Below are 15,326 nucleotides of genomic sequence, written 5' to 3' on the forward strand. Positions count from 1 at the left end.
AAGAGAATCAGTTAGGAGAGACAAGAGTGACAGTAAAAAGTTCTATGTTTGGTGATCATTTACTGATCGCTAACTGTGCCCCGAAAAATTTGGAAGAGGCAGTCATTTTCCACAGAGAAGTCAAAGAGTCTTCAGGAAGAACTAGAGATCTTGAAACATCTAAAGCTCAGGGACGGAAATTTACTGAATGACCAGCTGCATCTTGCTTGCAGACAATTTTCTGACGGCTTCAAACACGTACTGTGCGTAAAATTTTCATACGGCTGGCGGTAGCCCTAGCGAGTTGCTCATTCTGAAAACTTCTAATACACGTGACGTGTTCGTTTCTCCCGTTTGTATTTTGTGGAGATATTGATTTTACTCTCTCCCGTAATTATATGTTTTCACCATACGATGACCCCTGCACTAATCTCTTTCTTTCTCGTGTACGGTTATCACAGCGTGTTCACGCATCAACTTCATTACTGCTCTTAAGATAATGTACTTGTCGTCTTATAAGGGTTTTGGTGTAAATTACTATTTTTTACTCTAAAATAGAGTCCTTTATTTCTCACTGTTATTTTCACACAAATTTCCGTATCAGTGATCGTCATTATACTGTTATTATTGCTAAGTGGGTTCTTGTTCACACGTCCCACATTTTCGGCAATTTTTAGGGCTCTAGACGGATTGTGCCCTTATATTTGACGGTTAACCGGTTATGTGTGACCTACTGTCTTCGTTTAAATTCATGGTAGGTGATTTTAATTACTAGTTTTTGACTGAGTGTACTAGTTCGTTGTTGATCTTTTGTTTCATTAGGTGGGAGGATTTTTCTGGACGGTTCTTATAGCTTAAAAAAAAGAAAAAGAAAAAGAAACGGCACGCTTGAGGAACGGGAGATCCATACTTTTCCATACTTTCCGCTTATCTGACGACCTGCTAATTGCACCTTCTTTCTTAGACAAGACATGTCCAGTCCTGCATATGTCAAGATTCACCATGTAACTAATTTGCTCTATTACTCGCTATTGATTGTAACTATAATTCGATTGCAATTGCAGCGAACGCTTTTATTAATTTAACAGGTTAAACTTGACGATGTGGCATCTATGCTACGAAACCGGTCTTTAAATAAATTATTTACAGGAGCAGTGAAGCGGTTGTTATTCAAGACATTTACTTAAACGGCTGCGGTTTCCCCTCATACGAGATAGTGTGTAACATCTAATCTAATCTAATGTAAAATCATGTCCCACGCTTCTACATACTGTGGGTCTGAGATTAAAGAAGCTGTAAAAACTACAATATGCGAGGGCAACTTCGATCGGCTCAGTAGCTATAATCTTAGCAGTCGGTAGAAGAGACCCCTCTACGCTGAGAAAAGACAGAGAAATTCATTGAACTGGTGCTGAAACGGATACAATCCTTGGCAACATGACGTATAAATGCAGCATCAGCAGCCACGAAGAGTCGACTTTTTCCCAACATTTCTCGCTAGAAATAAACCGAGAATGCTTTATGAAAGGATGTCGTCACTAGAAACTTCGAACTTGTTTCAGAATCTAATGACTTCAAAACAGCTGCGTTAGCTATAACTCTTTGGTGATGTAACTGCTGAACAGTCTTACCAAATCTCTATTTGCAATGCGACTTGTGTCAGGCATAGGGAATATAAAAGTGAAAAAGCTGGCATACTGTGTTTACTTTCATTCCATAATATCATATCGGATTATTTTTTGGGGTAATTCATCAGGCCAAGCTAAAGTTTTTCGGGGACAAAAACGTGCACTAAGAGTTATATGTGGTGTGAACTCAAGAACATCATGCAGAAGCCTGTTTAGGGAACTAGGGATACTACTTCCCAATATATTTGTTCTTTAATGAAATTTGTCATTAAAAATATATCACTTTTTCAAACCAATAGCTCAATTCATGGAATCAATACTAGAAGTAGGAATAATTTTCACAAGGATTTAAAGTGACTTACTCTTGTACAAAAAGGTGTGCATTATTCAGGAACACGCATTTTCAATAACTTGCCAGCAGCCATAAAAAGCTTAAGAACCAATGAAATTCAGTTTAACAGAAACCTAAGGGATTTATTGGTGGCCAACTCCTCCTACTCCGTTGATGAATTTCTCAGCAAAACCAGCTGATTTGTGTGTGTATGTATATAAGTACAATACAACTTCTGCACAATTTCAGTGCAGTAATGTGTTCATTGTAAATAAGTGTGTGTGTGTGTGTGTGTGTGTGTGTGTGTGTGTGTGTGTAAGTACGATCTAACTTCTGCACCATTTCAGTGCAGTAATGTGTTCATTACAAATAAGTATTATAGTAGTTGTATTAGACGTTTATTACCTTATAAATAAATTAATAAACTTTTTTTATTTTAAATTCAGTGCATTACTATTTGTAAAATGATTCTTTCATATAATTGTTCATTAAAAAATGACTATCATTCCACTTGGAAGCTGTGGAATGGTACGTTAGCTTATTTGTTTGAGTTGTAAATATTTGTCATGTATTGTTATTTTTCTGGCATGTTCTACATCCTGGAGGACCTTCTCACTATGGATCAATTGGAATGAAAGTAAATCTCATATAATCTAATCTAGCACACCTGCCTAGTAAGTAACGAGACCTGGATTCTAGTCCCAGCCACGACATAAATTCTTCAGCTTCTATCTTTATTGTATTAAAAACATTGCACATAGTTATCTAGTTACCAACAGTAAAGATTAATAAATGCAAAAAAAATTAAAAAGCCAGACTCGTTAGAGCAAGACTCTGAGGATTCTGTGCAAACTTAATAATATATATAGACTAGTGAACCTGGCAGTACTTCGCAATTGCTAAATATGTATGGGAATTGGGAGTACATTCTAATCTTCATCTTCTCTCTCCCCCCCCCCCCACCCACATCCTCTGTCCATCACCTCCTCCAACTTCTCTCTCTCTCTCTCTCTCTCTCTCTCTCTCTCTCTCTCTCTCTCCATCTCTCTCTCCATTCCGTTCAACTACTCTTCCAAGTCCTTTGCTGTCTTTTACAGAATTACAATGTCATCGGCGAACCTCAAAGTTTTTATTTCGTCTCCATGAATTGTAATACCTCCTCCGAACTTTTCTTTTGTTTCCTTTATTGCTTGCTCAATATACAGATTGAATAACATCGGGGAGAGGCTACAACCCTGTCTCACTCCCTTCCCAACCACTGCTTCTCTTTCACACCCCTCGACTCTTACAACTGCCATCTGGTTTCTGTACAAATTGTAAATAGCCTTTCGCTCCGTGTATTTACCCCTGCCACCTTTAGAATTTGAAAGAGAGCATTTCAGTCAACATTGTCAAAAGCTTTCTTTAAGTCTACAAATGCTAGAAATGTAGGCTGGTCTTTCCTTAATCTATCTTCTAAGATAAGTCATAAGGTCACTATTGCCTCACGTGTTCCAGTATTTCTACGGAATCCAAACTGATCTTCCCCGACGTCGGCTTCTACCAGTTTTTCCATTCGTCTGTAAAGAATTCGCGTTAGTATTTTGAAGCTGTGACTTATTAAACTGATAGTTCGGTAATTTTCACATCTGTCAACACCTGCTTTCTTTGGGATTGGAATTATTATATTGTTCTTGAATTCTGAGGCTATTTAGCCTGTCTCATACATCTTGTTCACCGGACAGTAGAGTTTTGTCGAGACTGGCTCTCCCAAGGCTGTCAGTAGTTCTGATGGAATGTTGTCTACTCCCGGAGCCTTGTTTCGACTCAGGTCTTTCAGTGCTCTGTCAAAATTTTCACGCAGTATCATATCTCCCATTTTATTTTCATCTACATCCTCTTCCATTTCCATAATATTGTCCTCAAGTAAATCACCCTTGTATAGATCATCTATATACTTTGCTTATAACTGGGTTTCCATCTTGATATTCATACAAGTGGCTCTCTTTTCTCCAAAGGTCTCTTTAATTTTCCTATACGCAGTATCTATCTACCCCTAGTGAGATAAGCCTCTACATTCTTACATTTGTCCTCTAGCCATCCCTGCTTAGCCATTTTGCACTTCCTGTCGATCTCATTTTTGAGATGTTTGTATTCCTTTTTGCCTGCTTCATTTATTGCATTTTTATATATTCTCCTTTCATCAATTAAATTCAATATTTCTTCTGTTACCCAAGGATTTCTACTAGCCCTCGTCTTTTTACCTACTTGATCCTCTGCTGCCTTCACTACTTCATCCCTCACCGCTACCCATTCTTCTTCTACTATATTTATTTCCCCCATTCCTGTCAATTGTTCCTTTATGCTCTCCCTGAAACTCTGTACAACCTCTGGTTCTTCCAGTTTATCCACGTCCCATCTCCTTAAATTCCCATCTTTTTGCTGTTTTTTAAGTTTTAATCTACAGTTCCTAACCAATAAATTGTGAACAGAGTCCACATCTGCTCCTGGAAATGTCTTACAATTTAAAACGTGGTTCCTAAATCTCTGTCTTACCATTATATAATCTATCTGATACCTTTTAGTATCTCCAGAATTCTTCCATGTATACTACCTTCTTTCATGATTCTTAAACCAAATGTTAGCTATGATTAAGTTATGCTCTGCGCAAAATTCTACCAGGCGGATTCCTCTTTCATTTCTCTCCCCCCTATCCATATTCACTCACTATGTTTCCTTCTCTTCCTTTTCATACTATTGAATTCTAGTCACCAGTGACTATTATATTTTTGTCTCCCTTCACTACCTGAATAATTTATTTTATTTCATCATACATTTCATCAATTTCTTCGTCATCTGCAGAGCTAGTTGGCATATAAACTTGTACTACTGTTGTAGGCGTGGGCTTCGTGTCTATCTTGGCCACAATAATGCGTTCGCTATGCTGTTTGTAGTAGCTTACCCGTACTCCTATTTTGTTTATTCATTATTAAACCTATTTCTGCACTACCCGTATCTGATTTTGTATTTATAACCCTGTATTCACCTGACCAAAAGTCTTGTTCCTCCTGCCACCGAACTTCACTAATTCCCACTGTATCTAACTTTAACCTATCCATTTCGTTTTTTAAATTTTTTAAACTACCTGCCCGATTAAGGGATCTGTCATTCCACGCTCCGATCCGTAGAACGCCAGTTCAATAATAGTCACCCTGTGTTTAGGGTGTGCAGGTGGAACGGTCAGTTTCATGCGATACGACAAGAACGATCATTCGAAGCAAAAAAGGCTAGTTAATGAGGACTCGTTTTTCTACGCTAGTGTGAAACGTACCTCTTTTACTATAAAACTTTTTCTTGCTTTAGTCGATACAACCTCCTCCCAAAATATGGAAGGGAAAGACGTTGCAGTAGAAGAGATTTATTTCACAGTATCGAAGATGAAGAAATCCTCATAGCTCTTGAGGTATGCGTTTTCTAGCCCATCTTTAGTGGACTTCTTTGCTTCCAATGACTTCTCCTGTCATATGCCTTAACATTGACCATTCATCCTGGGACAGCATGTATACTGCGAAAACCACTGTGAAGTGCTGGGCAGAGTGTGCTTAGTACGGTATTGCATGTAAGGGTTTCTTCCTGTTGCATTGGTGTATGCAGCGCGGCGAATGTCCCCGTGCGTGCTGTAATCTAGAACTGGACGCACAAGCGATTTGCAGGAAGTTTCCTTTGCAGAGTGACTGAATTTTCTCAAACAATGGCTGCCAGTTGCCGTACATGGTGTAGGGTGGTGAGGGAGACACACCTCTCCTCTGACAGGATGGTGCTGTGGGACCCATAGAGCGTCTTCCAGCGCTGATGAAACGTGATCGGCAGGTTAGTATTAAAATAATTCAGATTGACAGTTCTGTGTGTAATAGGCAGCGCAGGCCCATGTGGCCGAGCGGGTCTAGGCGCTTCAGTCCGGAACCGCGCTGCTGCTACAGTCGCAGATTCGAATCCTGCCTTGGGCATGGATGTGTGTGATGTCCTTAGGTTAGTTACGTTTAAGTAGTTCAAAGTGCTAGGGGACTGATAACCTAAGTAGTTCAGTCCCATAGTGCTCAGAGCCATTTTAATGCCACGAAAAAAGCCCCCAGACTATAACACTCCCTCCCTTGGCCTGGACCCTTCCGATGATTGTTGGACGGTGTTTGCTTACAGACGTTTCACGCCCACCCGCCAACGTCCGTCTGCCTGATTCATCTGAAAAGGCCACCTTTCGCCACTCGCTGGACGTCTGGTTGCGAAATTAGCATGGAAATTACAGCCGACATCAGGGATCTGCCGTGGAAGCCCGTAAGCAGCAACATTCGCGGAACGGTTGTTGAGGAGACACTGCGGGTAGCCCCTTGGTTCATCTGGACAGTCAGTGGCTCAACAGCTGCTCTTCTGTTCGCCCACACACATCTCCACAGACGTCATTCACCCCTGTCATCTATGGGTCGTGGCGCACCATATTTGCCTCGGCGCCGGTTTTGAATAGCATCATTTTGCCAAGCACGGTATACTTCAACCAGGGCGGCACACGAACATCTTAGCCATTTCTAAAATGTTGGCACCCTTGGCCAGAAAGCCAACGATAACGTCGTTTGGGAAGTCATATAAGTCGCTTCGTTCCTGCTTTACAACAACGTATGCACTGTTTTCCTCGTCCCCCAGGGAATCTTTATATACCCTCCACCATTCGTGCTGTCACCTGGCACCTCTGAGTGGTTATTCCACGTTAACGTCGAACACAGGCGAAGGTCACATTGCTGTTAGCCCACCGCGTATTACTGCACTTTATTTTTTTGTAACTGACGCTTTTTTTTTTTTTTGGTTACACAGGCCAACGATGAAAAAACTTTTTTGCTCAAAATACCTTATTTCTATGTTTTTTAGGGTGGGAAATCCAAATATTGTATTTAAAAAACTGTATCACCCACCATTTCTCTACATCTTACAGTTACATTTATTAAATTAAGCGATTTTTTTAAAGAATTTAACAGCTTTTACTTAGTTAAAATAATTTAAAATGGAGGTGTTGAATGTACATGACATTGGTAGCACTGCTGAAAAACATTTGCTGGCAGAAAGGGTCGATTCTATTTTTGTGTTAACAGACGGTGTTTTGTTTGCTGTCAACCTAACCTCACTTTCCCGTTCCCTGTACATGTGCTCAATACAATATCTAATCGTGGTTGTAAAAACTCTGCTGACAGTTTTTTTGTGGTGAATTTGTGATTAAAAACCACAAAAAAACGTTACAGACTTTGTGAAAAAAGGTTTTTCTGTCATACTTTGGATCTAAACTTGGTGGTCAAGATAAATCTCGGGCGCCGCATAAGGTATGTTATGTGTGTTTTGAAGATCTGAAAATGTGGTCCAAAAAGGAGAAAAAAGCCTTTACATTTGCTGTCCCTATGTTATGCAGGGAGCCAGAATATACCGTGTGATCAAAAAGTCAGTATAAATTTGAAAACTTAATAAACCACGGAATAATGTAGATAGAGAGGTAAAAATTGACATACATGCTTGGAATGACGTGGGGTTTTATTAGAACCACCCCATATTGCTAGACGCGTGAAAGATCTGTTGCGCGCTCTCGTTTGGTGATGATAGTGTGCTCAGCCGCCACTTCCGTCATGCTTGGCCTCCCAGGTCCCCAGACCTCAGTCCGTGCGATTGTTGGCTTTGGGGTTACCTGAAGTCGCAAGTGTATCGTGATCGACTGTCATCTCTAGGGATGCTGAAAGACAACATCTGACGCCAATGCCTCACCATAACTCCGGACATGCTGTACAGTGCTGTTCACAACATTATTCCTTGACTACAGCTATTGTTGAGGAACGATGTTGGACATATCTCCTGTAAAGAACATCATCTTTGCTTTGTCTTACTTTGTTGTGCTAATTATTGCTATTCTGAACAGATGAGGCTCCATCTGTCGGACTTTTTTGAACTTTTGTATTTTTTAGGTTCTAATAAAGCCCCATGTCATTCCAAGCATGTGTGTCAATTTGTACCTCTCTATCTACATTATTCCGTGATTTATTCAGTTTTCAAATTTATACTGACATTTTGATCACCGGTATTTCTACTAGAGCTACAATATTAAAGAAGTTTAAAACTTTAGTATGTTTAATGAGCCTGAAAGTTCGCTTTTTGAACAGTCGCCTTGATTACTTCGCGGACAATATGGGAGACGTTAGTGAGGAGCAAGGAGAGCGTTTTCACCACGACATTAAGATGTTGGAAAAACGCTACATAGGCCGTTGGAACACCAACATGATGAGAGACTTCACCGAGAAGTTCAGCAACCGACTCATCGTAGAAAAAGCTACACAAGAATATTGTTAACGCTTTCGTGGCCACTTGTTGACAAACTGCTTATTTGCTTCTGTCTCGGGTTCTTCGGTCGACGTTTCACGAGCACGAGTGGCTGGCATTGTAAAAGCTTCACCCTCCATTGCCGGTGGTGAACTGGAGCCGATCTCGCGGCCGCAGACTATATGTACCTGGCGCGCCAACGTCCGAGGGCTTCTCCGCGGTCATTTCCGGTGCGGTTCTCCTCTTGCTACCTGCGACGGCCGTTTGCTGCAGTACGGGAAGCCAGGATCCGTTCACCTTAAGGCTTTGCTCTTTCTTGTTGAAACTGTTCGCGTGTTTTTAATGAAAAAAGAGAAAGAAAATACAAACCAATTCCAGCTGACAAGTGAAACCTCCATTAACACATATCATTGTTTTAAGTAGCTTACTGTAAATACAAACCATGCACATGTTGTAACAAAGCGTGTCATTAATTTCCCCATTTACCGTATATCGTAGGATATTTATACCATACAATAAAAAGCATATTTCTCAAAAACTGTGGGTGATACAAAAAAACTAGGGCTAGATTTGGATTCAGGTCATAAAACTCTATAAAGATCAGGTATCAATGTAAAAAAAGTTTTTCAACAAAAAAACTAGGGCTAGATTTGGATTCAGGTCATAAAACTCTATAAAGATCAGGTATCAATGTAAAAAAAGTTTTTCAACAAAAATTTTTCGTTGTCCTGTGTTATCTGCGTGTAGCTGATTTCGTCCGCTTGAGCTTTATCAGCGTACATTAGACCACGAACTATGTTACGATTACAGCATGCAATGGTCCACACAGCAGTGTGGCGGGAAAACATATAATGGTGTCTGTAATAAAATTAAAGCACAACCGTGCCGACTACGGGTTGCTGAACTCAAACAGTTCCAGACTCGTTTTATGGGACTAAGATGCGGCGACTTAGGTTGCCGTTCGGAGCGCAGTAGGTTGGTTAAGTGTTTGTCATACCAAGGAGGAAGGTTGTAATACAGTTCCAGCTTTTGGACAACACATAAATGCCGTAGTACAGGAATGTAAAAGCAACTAAAATTACTGAACTGAGGGGAGGCAGCTGGAGCTGAACAGACATCTGTACAATTCCGTCGAAAATACGGTTTCTTCATTCGAGGAAAGAGGAAGAAGTCACTTGGTGCCATATCAGGAGATCTCGGGGCTATAGGCAGAACGTGATACCGTAAACCGGGTATACATTGACAGCGGTGGTTACTTTGACCACTCATACACCGAACGTTTTACAGCTCTCTGCCAGTTCTCAGTTGGGTATTTGCTGTATACTGTTTGGTGGCAAAGTTCCATCAATATATGCTAGAGGGAGCCATGCAGTGCCGATTTTGGTTCAAATGGTTCTGAGCACTATGGGACTTAACTCCTGAGGTCATCAGTCCCCTAGAACTTAGAACTACTTAAACCTAAGGACATCACACACATCCATGCCTGAGGCAGGATTCTAACCTGCGACCGTAGCAGTCGCACGGTTCCAGACTGTAGCGCCTAGAGCCTCTCGGCCACTCCGGCCGGCAGTGCCGATGTTCTTGCACAACAATTGGCGAACCTCCTGCGACTTACAGTTACACACGGAAAAAATGTGTTACAATCTGGTTGAGCAAAGCCATCGATGTTCTCAACTATGTCACGGATGTTGTGACTTTGTAGGCTTTCCCGGAGCCGTAAGTCTTGAAAATCTCTTCGGGTCTGCTGCCGGATCCTAAAATCAACTCAGTTCAATATTTCACCATCTTCAGTAAAATATTACTCTCTTCATCCTCAAAACAGGTCACTGATTAGCTTTTTGTTCACACACGCACACAAACACACACACACACACACACACACACAAATTGTTCAAATGCTCTAAGCACTATAGGACTTAACTTCTAAGGTCATTAGTCCCCTAGAACTAAGAACTACTTAAACCTAAGTAAACCTAAGGACATCACACACATCCATGGCCGAGGCAAGATTCGAACCTGCGACCGTAGCGGTCTCTCGTTTCCAGACTGTAGTGCCTAGAACACTCACACACACAGACACACACACACACACACACACACACACACACACACACACATATATACATATATTGCCTAGCACACACATTACGACGTCACATGGACTCGGTTAATGTCTGAACTAGTATTGGAAGGAACTGACACTATGAATCCTGCAGGGCTGTCCATAAATCCGTAAGAGTACGAGGGGGTGGAGACCTCTTCTGAACAGCACGTTGCAGGGCATGCCAGATATGCTGAATAATGTTCATGTGTGGGGAGTGTAGCGGCCAGCGAACTGTTTCTGGACCTGTGGAGTGGCGCACTGTCCTACTGGAATGCACAACGGACATGAAAGGATGCAGCTGATCAGACAGGATGCTTATGTACGTGTCACATGTCAGAGTCGTATCTAGAGGTATCAGGTGTCCTATATCACTCCAATTGCACGCACCTCACGCCATCACAGAACCTCCACCAGATTGAACAGTCCCCTGCTGACATGCAGGGTCCATGGATTCATGAGGTTGCCTCCATACCCGTACACGGCCCTCTGCTCGTCACAATTTGAAACTAGACTGGTCCGACCAGGCAATATGTTTCTACTCATCGACAGTGCAATGTCGGTGTTGACGGGCCCAGGCGACGCTTTGTATCGAGCAGTCATCAAGGGTACACGAGTGGGCCTTCGGATCCGAAAGCCCACATTGATGATGTTTCGTTGAATGGTTCGCAGGCTGACACTTATTGGTGTCCTAGCATTGAAATCGGCAGCAATTTACGAAATGGTTGCACTTCTGTCACACTGAACGATTCTCTTCAGTTGTCGTTGGTCCCGTTCTTGCAGGATCTTTTTACAGCGACAGCGACGTCGGAGATTTGATGTTTTACCGGATTCCTGATATTTACGGTGCACTTGTGAAACGGTCGCACCGAAAAATCCGCACTGCTTCGCTACCTCGGAGATACTATGTCCGATCGCTAGTGCGCCGAATATAACATCACGTTCAAAAAATCTCGATAACCTGCCAATATAGCAGCGTTAACTGATTTAACAACTGCGTCAGACACTTGTTGTCTCGTATGGGCTTTGCTGACCGCAGCGCCATATTCTGCTTTATTTGAAATCGCATGCCTATACCAGTTTCTCAGGCGCTTCAGTGTATTTTAACTTCCTATTAACTTTGGTTGTCACACGGCATTTTATTTTAGGCCCCACCAATGTATCTGGGATAGGATCTCTACGTTGCAACATCATAAATTCGACACACCACCTTCTCAGTGATTTAGTTTTCATTCTAAACGAAGGTTGGGTCTTCCATAAACCTTCAGGATTGATCTTCTTATGACCTGAGGTATGTGCTTACCTTCTATTACAACGACATCTACGATTGTACACTTATACTAGAGCGTATGTGTTTATATCTAGATGTTCATCTGAAGACGTGGTTGTAATGACATAAAACCGTTCGTGAGTCCAATATGAAGGATTTTCTTACAGATGATGTGGTTTTCTAATACACATTCGCTGCTGTGGTTGCAGCGACTGTATAGTCTTTTGCGATTATAGGATTCAACCAGACTCATCCGAACAAGTTGCTTTTTTATTTCTGAATTTTATGTGGTAATCCTCTTTCTTCCTTGTTGTATTATAACTATGGATATCACTATTTATTACACTGTGCACCATATTTTCTTTTACAAACAGTATAGTCCTTAGGACATATAATCAATACACTGTTAGTATATTATACTTAATGAAGTATTCTCTACAGGACTGACGTTTACTAATATTCGCTATTATCCTAATTGCTCTCTTCCGGGCTCTAAAAGCCCTATCCATGTATACTGTTGGAGCCCCGCCCCACCTCTCAGTACCGTGTTGTAGGCGGGAGTGTATAATACCAAAATAGATTTGTCGTAAGACTGGTGACGCTATTATGCTAGAAAGGCATTTTAGCAGGTAGGTATTACACGAGATTTTTTTACACATGTAAGATGTTCATAAACTATAATACCCAGTAATTTATGTTTATCAATTGTTTCAATTGATAACTCTCGCTCAGTATCCACTTGTCTTGATTTGTAATTTGGCATAAACTCCATTAGAATTGTCTTTTCCTTATTTAATGCCAATTTATTTTTAGTCATATATTCTGTGATGAGGCTAGTGTTCTTCATATTATTTTGCAGTGCTGTTTTGTAGGGCCACGGCTTATGAAGGAGGTGTCGTCGGCATAATTCACGAGGTCTGCATTTTTTGGAATTATTATATCATTGATGTACACAATGAACAGAAAAGGCCCAATTATACTTCCGTGAGGGACTCCACAGTTAAGAATGTTCTAAGATTATTTCACTGTTTGTGTAAGTCCCCCGGTTGTATGATACAACTTAACACAGAACAAGTTTCAGCGCCAGAGTGAAGCTTCCACGTCACGCCACGCCCTACGGCCAATGGCAGAATAAGTGCCTGAACCGCGCAAGATATGTCACTCGTGCATCGTGCTTCGAGTCATCAAGAGTCCAATGTCGGTGTTGACGGGTGCAGGCGAGGCGTAAAGCTTTGTGTCTTGAAGGCATCAAGAGTACACGAGTGGGCTGCTAAATCCCGCATTGATGTTTTTTCTTCGAAAGGTTCGAACGCTGATGCTCTTTGATGGCCCAACATTGACATCTGCAGCGATCTGCGGAACGGCTGCACTTCTGTGACGTCCAACGATTCTCTGCAGTCGTCGTCATTTCCGTTCTTCCAGGATTCTTTTTTTCCTGCAGTAGCGACTTGGAGATTTGATGTTTTACCGGATTCCTGATATTCACGGTACACTGGTGAAATGGTTGTTCGGGAAAATCCCCACTTCATCGCTACCTAGGAGATGCTGTGTTCTATCGCTCGTGCGCCGACTATAAAACCACATTCAAACTACCTTAAATCTTGATAAACTGCCATTGTAGCAGCAGTAACCGATCTAACAACTGCGTCAGACGCTTGCTGTCTTATATAGGTGTTGCCAACAGCAGCGCAGAATTCTGCCTGTTTACATATCTCTGTATTTGAATACAGGCACCTATAACAGTTTCTTTAGCCCTTCGGTGTATAACAATTTTTCTTACGGAATGAGATTTTCACTCTGCAGTGGAGTGTGCGCTGATATGAAGCTTCCTGGCAGATTAAAACTATGTGCCGGACCGAGACTCGAACTCTGGACCTTTGCCTTTCACGGACAACAGAGCTACGCAAGCACGGCTCACGCCCCGTCCTCACAGATTTACTTCTGCCAGTATCTCGTCTCCTACCTTCCAAACTTTCCAGAAGCTCTCCTGCGAACCTTGCAGAACTAGCACTCCTGAAAGAAAGGATACTGCGGAGACATGGCTTCGCCATAGCCTGGGGGATGTTTCCAGAATGAGATTTTCACTCTGCAGCGGATAGGTAGGAGACAAGATACTAGCAGAAGTAAAGGTGTGAGGACAGGGCATGTTTCGTGCTTGGGTAGCTCAGTTGGTAGAGCACTTGTCCGCGAAAGGCAAAGGTCCCGAATTCGAGTTTTAATCTGCCAGGAACCTTCAATTTTTGTTATGGTTTTGAACATCTTACACCCGTTACATTGCCGAACGCTTTCCCTAGATCGAAACATCTTATGAAAGTGCCTTGATAAGTCTTGAGGGCGGCGCGCCTCTAACGTCACACAACTGGAGACTGAGCTGGCTGGTGTTGTAGGGGAGTGTGTGTTGTGGTTGCAGGGCTTGCCTGGCGCTGGCCGGTTGTTGCTGGGCCACAGGGGCAACGGCGCCTTCACCGGCTGGGTCATCCTCTTCTGCGAGGCCCTCAACTTCGCTGTCGACGTCGGCCAGATGTTCTTCATGAACCTCTTCCTGGACGGCGAGTTCTTTCGGCATGGCTTCGAGGTAACCGCGGACTATGAATGCTACCTTCACCGTCACTTACCAACGTTTGTTTATCTTTTCACTAACCTTTGTACTACACTGCTGGCAATTAAAATTGCTACAACACGAAGATGACGTGCTACAAACGCGAAAATTAACCGACAGGAAGAAGATGCATTTCAGAGCATTCACACAAGGTTGGCGTCGGTGGCGACACCTACAACGTGGTGACACGAGGAACGTTTCCAACCGATTTCGCATACACAGACATCAGTTGACCGGCCTTGCCTGGTGAAACGTTGTTGTGATGCGTCGTGTAAGAAGGAGAAATGCGTACCATCACGTTTCCGACATTGATAAAGGTCGGATTGTAGCCTATCGCGATTGCGGTTCATCGTATCGCAACATTGCTGCTCGCACTGGTCGAGATCCAATGACTGTTAGCAGAATATGGCATCGGTGGGTTCAGGAGGGTAATACGGAACGCCGTGCTGGATCCCAACGGCCTCGTATCAGTAGCAGTCGAGATGACAGGCATCTTATCCGCATGGCTGTAACGGATCGTGCAGCCACGTCTAGATCCCTGAATCAACAGATGGGGACGTTTGCAAGACAACAACCATCTGCACGAACAGTTCAACGACGTTTGCAGCAGCATCGACTATCAGCTCGGAGACCATGGAATCGGTTACCCTTGACGCTGCATCACAGACAGGAGCGCCTGCGATGGGGTACTCAGAGACAAACCAGGGTGCAAAACGTCAATTTTTCGGATGAACCCAGGTTCTGTTTACAGCATCATGAAGGTCGCATCCTTGTTTGGCGACATCGCGGTGAGCGCATATTGGAAGCGTGTATTCGTCATCGCCATACTGGCGTATCACCTGGCGTGATGGTATGGGGTATGGGGTTACACGTCTCGGTCACCTCTTGTTCGCATTGACGTTACATTTCAGATGTGTTACGACCCGTGGCTCTACCCTTCATTCGATCCCTGAGCAACACTACATTTCAGCAGGATAATGCACGACCGCATGTTGTAGGTGCTGTGAGGATCTTTCTGGATACAGAAAATGTTCGACTGCTGCCCTGGCCAGCACATTCTCCATATCTCTCACCAACTGAAAATGTTTGGTCAA

General features: G+C 42.6%; 1 protein-coding gene across 1 annotated transcript in view; it reads left to right on the plus strand.

Annotated features, from left to right (window-relative positions):
- The window catches only part of LOC126291821 (uncharacterized), a 146,333-nt gene that overhangs the window by 69,716 nt on the left and 61,291 nt on the right, over positions 1–15,326 (plus strand). The window contains exon 2 of the mRNA XM_049985522.1: positions 14,044–14,208. Within this exon, the coding sequence (XP_049841479.1) occupies positions 14,044–14,208 (165 nt within the window). The remainder of the gene's footprint in view (positions 1–14,043; positions 14,209–15,326) is intronic.

This window comes from Schistocerca gregaria, chromosome 9, assembly GCF_023897955.1.
Source record: "Schistocerca gregaria isolate iqSchGreg1 chromosome 9, iqSchGreg1.2, whole genome shotgun sequence".
In the NCBI taxonomy this organism is placed as follows: Eukaryota; Metazoa; Arthropoda; class Insecta; order Orthoptera; family Acrididae; genus Schistocerca; species Schistocerca gregaria.